Below are 17,982 nucleotides of genomic sequence, written 5' to 3' on the forward strand. Positions count from 1 at the left end.
AGGTTAGGAGCATGCACTGATACAGCGCATTGCTGCACCCACCACATGACAAACCTTTAGGATCTCAGATTAGGACCCGAGTGCAGCCATTCAATGGGTGACACCTCAGTACCACACTTGTTCAGATGGAATGGAGAAGAGATAAAGTAAATAATCTAGACTTCAGGTTTTTCTGATGAAGAGCATCTTTAAATTATATTTATCGGCCCATGCAGAGTTAATGATGAACCTGCAACACTTGCATTATGGACCCCAATCCGAAGCTTTTCTGAGAAGCCTTCAGTCTCAGAACTCAAAATAAAGTAGACCACTACAAAGTCCCTTTGGCCTTGTGTTCCAGTTATTCTCTACCTTAAGGATGAACTTTCATGCAAGCGTTGGATTTCTTGCCGTTTCTCTTGCAGTATTTGCTTGTATTTTCCACCATCCATTCTTCACTCTAATTAACCAGATCTCCAGTCCCTGCTGGTGAAAAGCAGCCCCACAGGATAATGAGACTGTGCTGCTTTTGAGAGAGAAATTGAAAATGACGCGGACAGATCAGAAATTCAAGCAGGGGTAATGACCAGGAAGAATAAATTTAAACAAACAAAGGATGTGTAGCTAGAATCATGGTCAAAAAAATAAAGCGGCAAGTCATGAGCCAGAAAAGGAACACAACCAGAGCTAAAAAAACAACAATGTGAGATGTAATTCATAGTTAGATGGTAGTACTAGGGTGTTGTACCGTGTTAGCCATTATGAATGTAGAGAAAAGCCAAGCAAAATGACACCTTTTATTGGCTAACTAAAAAGATTACAATATGCAAGCTTTCGAGGCAACTCAGACCCCTTCTTCAGGCAAGATGTAATACAGAAAATGGAGTTCCCTATGCATACATACTGTACATACATACACAGGGAACTCCAGTTTCTGTATTCCATCTTATCTGAAGAAGGGGCCTGAGTTGCCTCGAAAGCTTGCATATTGTAATCTTTTTAGTTAGCCAATAAATGGTGTCAATTTGCTTGGCTTTTCTCTAGTTAGATGGTAGAAATAGTAGACAGTAATTCAGTAAACAACAATAAAAAAGATACCAAAGGTTATACGTTCATGAATTCAAATCTTAGACAAGAAGGAAGTGAAAAGTGCTGATGTGAAATGACGTCTCGTGTCGCACAACCTGGTCATCAAGCCTAACAACAGTGTAGCAATTGTTAACAAAATGGTGGTGCCCATAAGAAAAACAAAATAGTGTAAAAAAAAAAAACCCTGGTAAAAATGCATGGGAACAAATAATACATATTGCCAAAAGGTTATTTGACCTTCAAATTAAATAATTTTTAAATGCCAAGGAATAGTTAAAAAAATCATAAGATTGATCATGACAGAGACCACCACCATACCTCACTATAGGCCTGCTGTTTTGAGGATGTGGGCAGTGTTACATTTGCGCCATACATGTCTTTTTTAAATTTTGGCCAAAAAATATTTATCTTGGTCTTCACAAAGCCCATTACTTCTCGGTTTTCTGATGTAGCACTTGGTGCCACTGCTCTACTGCCAAGTTTTTGTCTGCCTATGGACAATTCATCTCTGATTAAGGAGCACTGGAATCATTAGGTAGAAGGGTCCTTTCATCTGATTGGCTGGCTCAGCAAAACTCAGATGTGGATTGGCCAGTAGGGGTAGGCGACTTATTTGCTGAGGCCTCAAGGGCTATAACTTCCTCTGGCTTGTCTGAATCCTTTTTTATAATCTGGCTGTGGTTCTACAATGATAGTGTTATTTTTTATTTATGTTAATTAGCTTCTACTTTGTTTTTAAAGTATGTGAACAAATCCTCATATGTGATAGTTCTGTATTTAGTGAGTGGTGTGATCTATTCTTGCATTTTGCCTTGCAGTTTGTACTGTTGCATTGTCTTTCTAAGGTGGTAATAATAGATTGGCCATCTAATTCTGTGAAGAGAATGACTTGTGTTCTGTTTTGTGTGTCGTATTTAATCCCATTTCTTGCACAACCAATTTACTTGGAAGGGGTCTCTTTCTGAATTGCCTTTCCCAAGATTTCTTCCACTTTTTTCCCCTTTTTCTTGTCTTCTTAAGGAGTCAAGGCTATGGGGCTGTCAAACATCAGGGTCTGTTAAAGCTCAATGAGGAATTCCTTTCATGATTTTGTGCAATACAATAAATATATTGTTGTTGCTGTAATGGATCACTTTCGTGCTGTTTGGTAAACTCCTGACATGGTATTTACCTGGTTTGATTTTGGGTGTTGGCTTCATTTGTGCTATCCTGTGGTCAAATCCAGTGTTCTGCAGACCTCTTGACATGGTTGACTGATGTACCTTTACTCCCCTCTCAGCTACTGAACTCTGCAGTTCCTTCAAAGAGATCCTTTTTGTCTACGAGGAGAAACCTTTTCTAGGCAGCATCTGTGTGGGCTGACATACCTTCCACTCCTAAATATTAAACCTACAGTTCAGTCCAACATATACGAGAGACAGAGATACTCATAAGGCCAGGTTAAGACCCCCAACAGGCCTCTGGGTGACTTAGTGCTACTTGGCAGAGAGATGACCACACTTTAAACAATGCAGCATGTGGACACCTTATCATTTAATGAAGGAGGAGATTCTACGCCAGAGGAGACTCACATGGTGAATTGGGTGGGGGCAGGGGGGTCTAACATTGGTGATTTTGACACACAAGGTGAGGAATGGGGGTGGTGAAAAGTCCCAGAATGCCCAGATGGTAGATTCGCCCATAGTGTATGTTTATATATAAATGTAGATCTTTAGTTGTCTGTCTCAGTGAATTGCTTGCACGACTCTAAAACTTTACAGAAATTAATAAAAAGAGTATGTTTTTTCTGCTTATTTTTTTAAAACTAAGCAATACATGCAAATGTGTATAAATGTATTTTACTAAATGACTGGAACAATTTTTAGTGATTTATTTTTTATTTATTAAAGGCATTTAGTTTGATTTTTTTGCAGACACTTACATGATGTCTTATTTGTAGTTTATTTATTTACTTTTATAATGAAGCATAAGAATTTCCACTAAAAAGGATGACACAATTCATCCCATTAAGCTTGTTTGCTTAACTAATAGCTAAGATATCTCAATATCTAATCCAGATAGTTTTTAAAAGTTCTTAAGGTTTCTGATTTAAGTTCATGGAAGTTGACTTGACTTGACTTGACTCAGTAGTTTGTTCCGGATTTCCAAAACTCCCTGTGTGAAGAAATACTTATTGGTTTCCATCATAAATGCACTTCCCCTTAATATCCACCAGTGTCTTCTAGCATGTGATTCATTACTTATTTGAAACTGGATTGGATCAGCTTTATCGAAGCCATGGAGAATTCTGAAGATATGAAGTAAGTTCAAATTGAGAGTTCACTGCCTTAGACTAAAGAAGTTTTGTTTTGCTTACCCTGTCAGAGGATAGTACTTAAACTGAGAAGATTTTAATGTTAACAAACAGACAAACAGATATCCAAACAGCATAGAGTTTGGTTTATACAGTGTCACACACAAGTGAGTAGGGGGCAGCCAACGGGCTCGACAGAGCATGGAAAACTGGAGGAGGGGACTACTAGACAGAGCATCAACGCCTTTATCTCTTTCTCAGCAGAAAAAATGAACAGACAAAGCCCGACAAAAAATAAACAGACGACTTACCAATAACGTAGTTCCACATCAGGCACCAGTCCCCTGGGATGACTTCATTTCCAGGCCTTTGTTGATGTCCTCCCTTCCCATGCTGACGTCACCTCCGTCACAATGCACCTCCATCACCCTCATTTGCCCTATGAATGTACTTCTTCCGGTTCCACTCCATAAAAGCTCCCTCTGGAAACTATTTCTCTGTCTAAAGTGTACTTTGTATGCATATGACTGGTACCTCAGTGCTACTGCTTGGCCTGAGCTGTACACACTAGACAGGAATGGTTTTCCCAACCCTTAATTGATTCTCTGTGTCTTTTTATATTTCACAACAGATAAAATGAATGTTTAACACTAGAATTACCAGAGCTTACAAAAAAACTCGTAGATCCGTCCCACCTTAAATCGCTTCTTAAATCCGTTCGCACCTCTCTGCCATCGTCTTTTGTCTTCTAAATGTGCAGATAAAGACAAGCTGCAAACAGCCGACTATTCCATCCCCTCACCGACTTAGAACGTGCATGAACTTCTCCCAGCTCATGCCTTGATTGATTATCTGGGAGTGAAGTGGAGTTTTAGAGTGGAAATAATAAATTGTTATTTGGAACACACGCATTTCATGTGTGTTCCGTTTCTACAGTAATCTGTGTAAACACATTTTTAAAACAGAAATGTTTTTCATATTCTAGTAGTAAATGACAAAATGTAGGCATAAACTATATAATGTATGAAGCCTGAAGTCCAAATATCAAAGAAACACTTTCACGAAAGGTACAAATATAACAGAACAAGTGCGCTTTTATTCAAAAATATAACTGCAGAAAAAAAAGCGCCACCTTAGTGTGCGACATTGACACTTAGTTACTATGATGGCCCTGTGGCGCAACAGTATCAGTTGCTGACTGGGAATCAAAAGGTCACGAGTTCGATCCTGCATGACTCTCTTTTGAGAAGTGAACTGCTCTTATTTTTACTATTTTAGAATAAAAAGATACATTTGATTTCAGTCTGTAACAGCCGGTTAATTTATGATATTTGTAAAGGTTAGCTTTGTTTTTGTTTTTTTTTCAATTCACTTTTCATTCTCTCAGACGCGTTCAGGATCCTTTCCTACCCCATCTGACACTGCTGTTTTCACATAAAGACGCGCTATAGCTCTGCAGTATATCACGATACATACGACCGCGTGTTTTTTTTCCCCCCAAACTTGCCAGTCCCCACATGTTGCTGTATGCTGTTTCTTTTGTACTCCAGGACATGCAGAGGAAAGCATAGTAAAGATATATGCAAAGGTATATGCAATCATCAGACACTCCCCATCTGACACTGCTGTTTTCACATAAAGACGCGCTCTAGCTCACCCAAGGAACGCCCTTCCTACATTTACGACATGTGTACTTATTGCAGTGTACACACCTCTCTGTGCTATGGTTCCTGTTACACTGAACAAGCACCTGTAATTTGCAGCTCTTTTCATTATCTCAAAACAAATATATGTGACGTTTTGAAGAAATCATTTTATGACGCGAATAGTACCAATCAGAAAACATTGTCGAAGTAATGCAATATTATTTGAAAACGAACAGCGTCAGATTGAGTGTGATTTATACTGCCGCTGATACTTAGAGCCAGATCAGAAGCTGAATAAGCTGAATAAGCTCCTGTTCTGACTCTAAGTAAAAAAGCATGAATTAATCAACAGAAATAACTGCGATCGACATTTTAAACTTAACGATTTACAGTGCATACCAGTTTATAAATTTTATGTCCGTTTGAGGAAACAAAGAAAAAAAAAACACTTCCTCCCCAGTGGGGAATTGAACGGCAGGGCTGCCGTGCTCTGAGTCAGCAAATCTCAGCGTTACGCCATAGAAGGTGTTGTTACATCCTTGAACCTTTTGCGAAAGTGTTTATTTGATGTTTGGCCGTCAGGCTTCACACATTCTATAGTTTATGCCTACATTTTGTAACATTTATTACTAAAAAATGAAAAAGTTTCTGTTTTAACAATGTGTTTACACAGATTACTGTAGAAACGGAACACACATGAAATGCGTGTGTTCCAAATAACGATCTATTATTTCCACTCTAAAACTCCAGTTCAATCACTCCAAGTTAATCAAACAAGGCATGAGGTGGGAAAACTTAGTGAACATTTTGTGATGGTGGGGGATGGAATAGCCGGCTTTTTGCTGCTCTTCTTAATCGGCACATTTAGAAGACAGAAGAGAGGTGAGAACGGTTTTAAGGTGGGCCAGATCTACGAGTTTTTTCGTAGACTCTGGTAATTCTAGTGTTAATGGATTACATAAATTTTATTCCCATTAGGGAACATATGATACCCAAGGGGGCGGCATTTATGAAAATTAAGGGATGTGTACTCTGGACAGTGAGGGATGCTGTTTATGTAATTCACGCGGGGTGTACCTGTACCTTTCCCTTTACTGTACGTGTCCATTATATCTGTGCTATGGATAGAGAGGCTCTGCCATTTTGGTAAATCAAGGGGTGCACCACAGACAGTGAGGGGGAAGGTCATCGAAGTCTAAAAATACTGAAAACACGTTATGAACATAGAGGGGCATCATTTCTGTAACTCAAGCAGTTGGTACTCTGGACTTTTTACTCAAAAGCACCCCATCTCGTCCACACTGAACTGGTAACAGAAGTGGCAGGTGTATGCCTAGAGCTCCATTTGGGCTTCAACCTGCATTGGGTACAAGTGAAGCAAGACTGTAGAAAGACAAAAATGGGGCAAATATTTAGGCTTTGTGGGCAGTAATTATTATGCTCTTGAGAAAAGCAGAAACATCACATTTGACCAGGATGCTTTCAACACATGGTGTGTAAGGGCAGGATTTAAGTAAAAGGTGCAAAAGAGCCTCTTATTAAGACTGTGCCTGGAGTGAAATCCACAAAATATGTCCCTCAAAAGGGTAAATCTGACACCCTTGTTTTTAAGCCACAAACTGAGTCCAGTAACAGTGAAATAAACATGAAAATAAAGTCAAAGCGAACTTTATTGTCATCTCAGCCATATACAAGTATACAGATAGACGAAATTGTAGAAGCTCAGGGTCCACAGTGTAACAACATGAAGTTCAAATAAAAAAATTAAAATTAAATTAAAATTAGATTTAAAATTAAAATTCTAAATTAAAATTAAGATTCAAAATTAAAACACAAACAAGACAAGACATTGTGCAAAGACAAGACAAAAAAAGTAGAAGGTAGACAGCGTGTGAATAGAAACTTGACTGGGAAAAAGATTAAACAGGCAGTGCAACCCTGTCCTGGTGTTCAGCTCTGATTCTGTTTTATGAGCAATTGTGTTCAGTTCTGCTACAGAAAGACACCTGAAGCAGATTTTTATGAACAATGACCGGGAGAAGGAATATTGCCAAAAGATGTGCAAAGATTGTTAACTAAAAATCAAATTCAATCAGTCATCAAGCCTAAAGGTAGTTCCAAAAATGAAAGTCAAAAGAATCAAAGCACTGGGCCTTAACCAGGAAATCTATAAACGAAAGTGCACTTATTACAATTAAAGTGTCTATCCATAAACTCGGATAACCTGGAAGATGAATTACTGTATATACCATGTATTGTCATGGTAGGGGGCCAAAGTGACCCTATTTTTCCCTTTACACCCGTTATTACATAAACCATGACAGAACGCCCCCAATCCTATGTATACTCTTACCACACTGTCATGGTTGAGTGCTACTGTAGTTCAACACATCATCCTTTGTTTTACATCTGTAATTCCAGACAACTAGATTGAGTATCAGATCAGTCAGGACAAAAAGTTACAATTGTATTCATGTATTATAGACAATATGCCCAAAATAGCAAAGTACGGTGAGTGTTGGTAAAATAATAAAACCTGATATTAAGCTACCGGGTGGCTTTCTCTCTTATTATATTGGTTGGTTTTTATCCCAACTTGATCTTTGATCCTAGTTGACATTTTTATTGGGTGTCAGAAGTAGGCAGCATGGCCTGTCTGAATAGGGCAGTTAAGAGAGATGGTGTCTTCAGGATGGAAAATGGAAGAGAGAGACTAGGCCTCTGTAGCAGCCTTAATTTAAATGAATCCTTGTGGCTTCTTTGCCTCTTGATTCAGAGGTTTTATTGTTCCCAATGACTCCACTCAGTTAGTCTCAGACACCCATTTTAGCATAGTTCAGCTGCAGCCTGTTTATATCCTTTTATCTCAGCCCAACTGTATTCCCCCAGGTAAGCTGGCCAAACAGTTAAAACCAGATTGATGCAAAGCCTTCCGGCCCCTAGTTCAACACTTAACAAAGGTTCTTATCTAATCTTGTAAAGTTATAAATGTGCCGAGCAACAACTGTCTTAGTGTCCTTGCATTTCAAAATTGGACATTGTTAGATATTAGCCTCCCTCCAGGTTAAACATTTTAAAATTACAATAAAAAGGGATGACTTAAATATATTGAATAAAGACAGTCTACAAAAATATTTATTATAAGTTATTCTGCATAGCAACATGGCTAGCAAAATAAATAGACAACCTCAAAATGGTGTTGTGTTAAGGACGTTAAACTGTATAACATCTTTAAATGCTTTTTTTTTTTTTCAAAAAGCTGACATGACAACAGGATTCAGCAACTTTTAAAAAAGTCCAATAAAAATTAAAAGCAAATCTGTAAAAATATTTATAACAAAAGCAAATCATACCATGTGCTGCTTGAATAGTATGGTGCTGAATTACTGTAATTCTTTTTTCATCATTTTACGAAAATTAGTTTCTTTTTATATATAAAAGCAACTCAGATTATTAATAAACACATCAACCACTACTATAATCAAGAACAATAATAATTATGTAACAAGGGACATTCTGTAAAAATCAAGTAAGAAATAATTGGTGATAACAGAAGCATGAAAAAAAAATGACAACAGCATAGAAAAGAGCAAACCCTTGCAGGCTCGTAATTCTGATCATCACACATCACAGAGTCACAAAGCCACCGCCAGACAAGTGATAATTGGCTGTACATTTCACATGCACACACACACACGCACACACACGCACACACACGCACACACACGCACACACACACACACACACACACACAACTACAGCTCAGGCACGCAACTCTGTCTGTACATGTGGTTGGTATTTCGTCTAACAGAAAAGCCAAAACCATGATAGAAGTAATTTACCAATCCAAAGATAATGACACCAATAACGGGAAAGAAAACTAAATGTAAATAACTAATTCAAGTAAACAAAAACTAAAGTAATAACAATAAATTTAACAAAAGAAAGAGCTTTCATCAAAGTAAGATAAACAATTTAACTCAATAATTAAAATGCAGCATGGAAAAGAACACAGCAAAAGCACACCAAAAGCCAAGATTCAGGGTAAGTGAACCAGAAAACCAAAGCTACTTTCAACACCCAAGGAACCCTAAACACAAAATGTCACAAATAATACAATCACAATGAATTATTGCAGAATATGTTTAAACCAATTGAACCCTGAAAGTATATAGAATGTCACCAAAGAGACGAGCAAAGAATGCAAACCTAAACACCAAAGGAATTAACATTATGGAAAGGGAACGAAAGCACAGCAGCAAAGACAATGTATGTGACAGAATGGAGTCTTTTATAATCATCTCAGGAGACTGCAGCCTGAATCACTGCAGCATCTGAGCGTTCTGATTTAACAGGATGCCCTGTGTCTGCGGGACATGATTAAGGGTAAGTCGGTGGGGCGGGTGACATGAAACACAGATGCAGTCCAAACTCATGTAAGCACCAAACCTAATCAGCATGTTTAATGAGGAGACTCATCCTTCATATATTCAGTGGATTCTGAAAGTACTCTGACCCGATCACTTCCTGTACACTTTATTGTTCTCATGATTTAGAATGATTTTGGGTCCTCAAATGCCAGCATTGTTTAATTCTATGGTTAAGTCCGCTTCCAAAGTTGCTAGGGGAGTGGCCTCTGAGGTCACGACCCATGTGTAATCAACGCAACGAGATAAAAGGATAGATATGAGTTCAATTCCTTATCTGATCAGTGGAGGCAAAAACTCTAAAGAATTCAAAGTTTATCGTTGTGTTCTTTCTTCGCATGTACTTTTGGTTGTAACCTTGTTGTTCTCTCGACCATGATTACTGTCTCACACGTTTCATTTTGTTTTCTACCATCTTTTTTTGTTGTTTTGTGTTTTTCTCACATTTCCCAGTTTTGACCAAAAAGTTTATCAGCAAGTTTGCTGACAGAACAATTGTCAGGGCCGTCTTAACACATGGGCACACTGGGCAGTTGACTGGAGGCCCCACAAGCATAAGGGCCCCATGCTAATCCATGTATGTTGTGACTTGCTGAGTGGTTGTGTAGGTAGGGGGCCCAGTGCACTGCTTTGCCCGGGGGTCTATAATGTTGTTAAGATGGCCCTGACATTTGTGTTGTAGACTTTTCAACACTGTGTCTCACTTCAATATGATTGCAGAAGACCACAGAAACTTCCTTGGACTTCACTGCTTGGATTTTGTCCTGACATTTAGTGTGAATTGTGGGACCTTCAATGCACAGGTGTGTGTCTTTCTTAATGATATCCAAGTAATTCAGTTTGCCTCTGGTGGTCTCCAATTGAGTTCTGGACACATCTCAAGGAGGTGTACCTGGCCGCAGTTTGGAGTGCCACAACAAAATGGTCTAAATATTTCTTTGAATGAGAGATTTCAGTTTTGTTTTTTTAATAAATGTGTAAACCTTTCTGAAAACATGTTTGCACTTTGTCATTATGGGTTATCGCGTGTAATCTGATGGGCAGTCATGGCAAATGTATCTATTTAAAATTAAATCTACAACACAATAAAGTGTACAGGAAGTGAAGGATTCTGAATTCTTTCTTTCTGAATACACTCTTTATTAAATTTATCACAGACATATAGACGCCTGCATATATGTTTAAATCCACTCTGATATTTATTTTGCTTTTTTTCCATTTGAAAGTGTTCTCCATTGCAATTTGAATTGAGCAAGAAAATGGGCCAAACAGTGAATTAAACAATGATAGATAATTAAAAAGATTATTTTTAGCTTGGAAAGGAATTTCATTAGCATTTTGTTCATGAAGGGTTTGTTTTACTTTTATTCAAATGATAAAAATATACTCAACTTTACAAGAGAAGAATTTATTATCTTGATAAATAAAATTCAAAAAGGCAATTTATTCATTTTTCATGAAGCAAAATAACTGTGCAACAAACTCATTTATATATATTTTTTATGATATAATATAACTTACCTCCACCAGCTTGTTGGCATGTTCTTTAAAAATAGCAACATATTCCTTAATTTCTTTTTCTTTTCCATTTTTAGCAGCTTCCATGAGGACCAGAAGTGGGACAGTTGTGTCCAGAAAGGCGTCTGACACATGATCAATGATGGCTTTCCTTAGCTGCAAAGTGTAACATCGGGGTTTACTAATTCAGCCTTTTGATTGGCTACGAAAACACCAGGTTTAATCTTAAAAAACGAAATATTAAAAATAATCACAAAACAAAGGCAAATTTTATGTAATAAAAAAGAGGATAAATCAGACCCTGCAACCTTCAAACATCCAAATATGGAAAGCTGGCCTTTAATTTGTGAGAATCATGACCAAAGTGAAGGACATAGCATAAATCATATGGAATGAAACTTAAATTGGTGGAGAAACAATGTCTTAACAAATAAATCAAACATAGTCGAGGGGTCATTCCTTCAAGGTTTTTTTGATGGTAACAAATTATCATGCACCAATTTAGGAAAATATACAAAAACATTTTCTTCAGTGTTTTGCTTTCTTTCAAAGTCTAATAATAATACAAATGGTAAGTGTTATATTTATTCATTATGCTAATTTGGGGTATACTGTTAATTAATTGATCACATTTGCATAACAGATTGACCTGTTTTCAGAACTGCATAAAATTAGTCTCTTGCTCTATTTTTCAAGGATAAACAATGATAATACGGATCTGTTCACCTGAATGAAGCTGCATTTTAATGCACACATTTGATCTTAATAGCAGCTTTTTATTAACATATGAGACAAGTACAGATGACCAAATCATGTTTGAAAATTTCCAAAAGAAAATGTTTAATAGGAATGTCAAGTAAAATTTAAATTCTAATTTGGGCATCTTTGAATATACGAGCCACCAATCAGGAACAAGCGCTGTTTGAAATGTAATTTAATCAAAATGCAATGTATTTTGTTAAATAAAGGATTGAGGTAAATGAGTGATGAAGATTTTTTTTCTTTCTCTGATTATTAAAATGGCACAATTATTAAGTGAACAAGTGTTTTACCTGTCATTTTAAAACATGTTAAGTGAAAAAATAAAAATACTCAGGTACTCTATTTTATGAATCAATTTGGTCAAAAACAAAACAGTTTTTATTAAATAGAAAAGTAAATGTGATGGTGATTATGTGATGCTACATAATCTAGATTTATATGCATAAATATCTCATAAAGTGTGTTATGATTATCTGGTGATGGGCAGACAAACATCATGAACTCTATCTATCTATCTATCTATCTATCTATCTATCTATCTATCTATCTATCTATCTATCTATCTATCTATCTATCTATCTATCTATCTATCTATCTGTCTGCTATATAGTGTGTTATCTATCTATCTATCTATCTATCTATCTATCTATCTATCTATCTATCTATCTATCTATCTGTCTGTCTGTCTGTCTGTCTGTCTGTCTGTCTGTCTGTCTGTCTGTCTGTCTGTCTGCTATATAGTGTGTTATCTATCTATCTATCTATCTATCTATCTATCTATCTATCTATCTATCTATCTATCTATCTGTCTGTCTGTCTGTCTGTCTGTTATATAGTGTGTTATCTATCTATCTATCTATCTATCTATCTATCTATCTATCTATCTATCTATCTATCTATCTATCTATCTATCTATCTATCTGTCTGTCTGTCTGTCTGTCTGTCTGTCTGTCTGTCTGTCTGTCTGCTATATAGTGTGTTATCTATCTATCTATCTATCTATCTATCTATCTATCTATCTATCTATCTATCTATCTATCTATCTATCTATTATATGGTGTGTTATATACCTATATGTATATCTATTTATAATACTTTTTGTGGATTCAAGCATAAAAATAAGTATTATATTATGTACACCCACACCATATGAAACTGTATGTGTTGCCTCGTCGGCTGGTTAATGTCTTCCAGCACAGTGTGCATGGTGGAGTGAAGCTTGGCTGAGAGATTCCTGACCTGCCGGTCAAGTTTGCTGATAAGTGACAACAAGCAGATGATATAAACTGACAAAAAACAAAAGAAGTCCTTCAAATATGCAGAATTGTCCCTGTTTAAAAGGGAAATAAAGTACAGTATGTGCATCACATTCATCACATTCAAGGTGTACTATGTTTGTCCTGTCAATGCACATTTTAATATCAGCTGAATGATATGAGTTAATATATGTGTGAGCTTCTCATTTAGCTGGTTTGGCTGCATTTCCCTGCTAGATCAAGGGGGTCATCATTTCCTAGCTTCTAGAAATGTTGCATACACTTGGGTCAGAGTTGCCGTAAACATACACAAGTTCTCTATTGAAGTGATTAGAAAGCTGTGAACGCACATTGCGAGCCGCTCTATTTGAGTACACAAGTTTTCTAAATCTGACCCCTGGTAACCAAATAGCAGACCTCGAAGCTTGGTAGAGGACAGAAACCAAGTCCACTCCAGTACTAAAGTACATGTCATACTGTGATAAACTGGAGGATTAAACTTACTCTGTTTAGTGTTGAGAAGTACAGACTCTATGAGGACCTAATCCAAGTAGCACTGATAAAATAGATTCAGCAGAATTCTTTCAACTTACTGATGAATGACCTACTTGAGGGCACCAAATGAAATGAAGGGGAAATGCGTTTAGGCATGAAGCCAGGAAACACTTCTTTATACAAAGAGTTGTTATAATCTGGAAGAAACTACTGAGACACAGAGAGTGAAAGAGAGAAAGAGAGAGAGCGCTGATCACAGCGCATTGCCACATCCACCACACGATGAACCACCTGGATTGGGACCCGAGTGCAGTTGTTCAATGGGTGACACCTCAGCACCACACTGGAACAGTCAGAGGTTTTCTTTGTTGTTGAAGCACAAACCTATGACGGTGCAGGTCTGGCTCCTTTCTCCTTCTTCCAGTTTTGGGAACCCAACACTGTCGATAATGTAACCAGATGAGCTGGCAGATGAGGACAAATCACACATGGAGCAAGGGGAAGGTGTAAAGTGTGCAAGTGCTTTTATTAAAACAAAAACAAAACCGTGTCCATAGTGCAGTGCTTGAAAAAATCCATAAATAAATAATCCATAAAAATTAGGTAATAACAGTCGAGGGTAAAATACAAAATATATAAATCCTTTAAAACAAAGTTAAAATCCAACAGACTGGAAACAGTCCCTTTTTTAAATACTCGGTTCCTTTTTCCTTTCAACTGGCGGCTTCCCTGCTTATCCCAACGGGCTTTGCAACATGGCAGTCGCCCTACCTGCAGTTACAGCTGACCTTCTCCTGGTCTGGTTGCCTTCCATCCCCTGACTCCATACGACTACTTTACCAGACCGAGACTTGGGTTTCTCAACAGTGAGGGCGCTCACGCTGAGGCTCACTCTCACAAGTCTCCTTAACTCCCACTGCCTTCCACAGCCTTAGGCAGTGAGTCGTTCCCCATTTCCAGTCACTCCAGCTTCTCAGAACTGCTCAGCTGGCACAACCACTTCTTTCTGTGCCTGCCTGCTGAGTGAAGGCCACACACTCCTCTTTAGTTGCTCTTCTCCTAGCTGCCTGCTTTCACCACCGAACACCGGCACTCCACGTCTCCAGCCTTCTTCTCACTTAACCTTCGTCCTTCAGTTTCTCCTTTTTATAATGGGGACATGGCACAGGTGTGGCGATTAGCACCTACTGGTGATCCCGCACCTTTGCACTTCAGTGCGGAGACATCCACACCCACATCTCACCTGGGAACCACTCCCGCCACACTACCATGCCCCCTCCATAAAGACATGAGTGCGCCGATTATTTATGTAAAAACTGGCCATCTGTTTAGAGCTGCGGACCCGCTATACCACAAAACTTTAGAACCTTTAAAAAGTATTGGGACAACTCAGCTATTAGCTAAACAAACGAGCCTGATGAACTGAATGGTCTCCTTTCATTTGTCAAAAGTTCTACTAAGTATCTTTTGCCAAAGCAAACTAAAATCAGTTAAAAATAATCATAGATATTGTTCTTTTATCCAAAGCTTGGATGTTGAGAGATGTATGCCACCATCTTAAATACTAAGGGTATCATGACATGGTACCATCAAGTGATAGGAACTGCCTGAGCAATGGCAAAAACAGGATGGATGCGGCCATCAAACAACTGCACAAAATGGTAATGCCCATAACAGAGTTAAACTAATGGCATTGCAACATCATTAATAAAATCATTATCTTATATATAAATTTCTATACGTGGAAGTGTGTGTGTCTGTCCGGCCCGGAAGTGAGAGGTGGAGTCGGGGTAAGGACTCCACCTTCGAGGAAACAGAAAACTAAATGTCTACTCGTGGAAGTGTGTATGTCTGTTTGTCTGGCCTGCCTGGAAGTGCGAGGCTACTACAGCTCAGAGTGCCGGCAAGGCAGTCCCAAGTTAACGAGTCAGAAGAAGAAAGCAACTCTGTTGCCAAAGTAAAACTCCCGAGAAAAGAGAGAAACTCTTACGCAAGCGAGATGAGTACATCAGCAAAACCGTATCCCTTGTACTTTTCCTCCTGCCGCTAATGCACAAGTGATGCAAGCACATCAGCAAAACGGAACCTAGGAGAGAGACACCCAGAGTAGTTCCTTTCAATTACCTGACATCTCTACATTTCAATTTCTTTTTCTGACGATTTCAATAGCTTCTAGGACCCTGGGCTTTTTACAGCACGGGCTTATACAGCTAGTGTTATATATACGTCTGTCTATTAAATAACGAGACTGTGTTTCTATCTCTTAAACAAAGCGAACAAAGTCCAAACCCACATGACAAACGATAGCACTCTCTGCCGTTTAGTTGATTGTCAGTCACCATTCCATGCACATTGTGTTTCCCTTCGTGCGCCGGAATCCTGCTAAGTTTAAAAGTGGAGTCAGTGGATGCAGTAAAGAAATAAAGAAGAAAACATCCGAGGTCTTGAAACAGCCAACAGAAACTGATCTGCTCCACACCTTCGACCAGTGGAAGCCAAGACTGCATCCGTGCATAACTGCGAATGGGGACAAGCATTAGAATTGTTATATAGATAAAAGGGAGTTATTGCGTCAGTCTCGCTATTTAATAGACAGACCTCGTACATCTACGCGTGGAAGTGTGTGTGTGTGTGTGTGTCTGTCTGTCAGGCCCAGAAGTGAGAGACTACAGCAATGAAGCTCAAAGAGCCGGCAAGGTAGCCCCAAGTTAATGAGTCGGAGACAAACTCGTTTAGCCGCTGATAGACAAGGCGGGCGAGTATGTCCGCAAAACGAAACCGCAGACTCTGCATTTCAATTTTTTTACTGACGATTTCAGTAGTTTCTAGGATCCCGAGCTTACACAGCTAGTTAAGAATAATTTTCTGAAATATCATTATTGCCAAAACATCTTCATAACACTGAACAGCTTTGGGATCAATCTCATGTGGAGGCAGACAAAACATGCAGAGTTCATATAGACAGTGAGCCTCCAAGGACGAGCCCACAACTTGTGAACTGTGAACAAACATCGCTGTTCATTGAGCTGCCATGCTGCCGTCACTCTGAGTTGTTAGAATGAGGCATTACTGAAGAGCGACTCACTCTGCTGGAGATGGCATGAATCTGTGTCCTTGTATTTTCAGGCTCTGGCCCTTATCCACAAGAGCATACTGCCAGTATGAAGCCAGGGGCAACGTTGTAGGCCATGCAAATGTGCTGAAGTGCCCTACTTCTCATCTCGAGTTAGTGTGCCACTCTGTGCTTTGTATGACTCACTTCTATGATTTTGCAGATTCGTGGATAATGAGAACTACTGGGGAAAACACCGGCTGTCAATGAGGTCACATCTCATCATCGAATGCAAGTGGATAGACTAGGAGAAGGAGAGCAGCAGACAGGGGGAAAGAGGTTAACAGAGAGATTAGACGAGTAATGGAAGTGCGATTGGTTAGGTGGTTTACTCAGTGTGATTGACTGGAGGAGAAAAGGCCAAAAAAGAGAAGAGCAGCTATTTTCTGACTACTTATTTATAGGAATGCAGGAGAAGCCGGAGTGTTTATCAGTATTTTTACTTCTTACCATGGATACACAAATGAAATAGAAGGGCGAAAAAGAAAAAAAAAATATATATGTGACATACCTGTTTACGGAGGTCTCTTGTCTTCTTGCACATGTTCTCGATTGCCTCATTTAAAGCATCGCTTCTGTCCCTCAGCCCGGCCTGAAACAGAGGAGCACAGCATGGCTTACTTCTTTTGAATGCTTTAATCAGGGAGCTAACATGATTAACACTATTTAGGGTTTGGGGGGCTCCAGATGGGCTTGTAGTATGAAATTGCATCTCTGGTCACATTTCAATACAGTATTCATTTGTGAAATTCAATAATGAGTTATATTGAGATCAGTTATACTCTTTATAACTCACCTGATTAGTACAATTCTCTTTCTATATTACACACAGTTCTTGTAAAGTGAATAAAGATTAAGATTTTCTTCCCTTTTTAAACTTTGGAGTTTATTTAATCCTATGCAATTTACTGTTACAAGACATACTATTCCACAATGCTAGAATGCCACAGAAGACACAAAGGTCCACCACGTCATGGCTGCACTGCACTATTAGTATGCTGTCAGACATTCTTTTGGCGTTCATTTTACAGTGCACTAAATATAGTATATAAATATTGTGCACTAAATACTGATGTTTATGATTCACTTGTTTAAAAAGGAGCCCATTACACTTAGTTATGGTGTATTTTAACATTTTTTACTACATTACATTATATATTTGTGCCCTTTTATTTAACACAGAACTCTTTGTAATGAGAACTTTTATTAATCAACCAAGCCTTACAACAACAATTTATTCCTTGTATTGCTCAAAATCACACAAGGAATGCTTCAATGGCCTTTAACAGGTGTTTGAAAAACCTTGTAGGGAAAAAAATGGAAGAAATCTTTGAAAGGGTAATTGAGAGAGAAAACCTGCTTCAAGGTAGGTTGGGAGAGTAACAGGTGTCAAAAAATGGGGTAA

At 38.4% G+C, this 17,982-nt stretch overlaps 1 protein-coding gene across 1 annotated transcript in view; it reads right to left on the reverse strand.

The window, feature by feature from the left end:
- Positions 1-17,199, reverse strand: part of LOC114645628 (catenin alpha-3-like) — a 1,052,567-nt gene extending 1,035,368 nt beyond the window's left edge. Inside the window, exons 1-2 of the mRNA XM_028793457.2 lie at positions 17,089-17,199; positions 10,956-11,108 (exon numbers count right to left, since the gene is read on the reverse strand). Coding sequence (XP_028649290.2) covers positions 10,956-11,108; positions 17,089-17,121 — 186 coding nt within the window. The 5' untranslated portion in view covers positions 17,122-17,199. The remainder of the gene's footprint in view (positions 1-10,955; positions 11,109-17,088) is intronic.
- Between the last annotated feature and the right edge of the window lie 783 nt (positions 17,200-17,982).

The sequence above is a fragment of the Erpetoichthys calabaricus genome, chromosome 2 (assembly GCF_900747795.2).
Source record: "Erpetoichthys calabaricus chromosome 2, fErpCal1.3, whole genome shotgun sequence".
NCBI classification, from domain to species: Eukaryota; Metazoa; Chordata; class Cladistia; order Polypteriformes; family Polypteridae; genus Erpetoichthys; species Erpetoichthys calabaricus.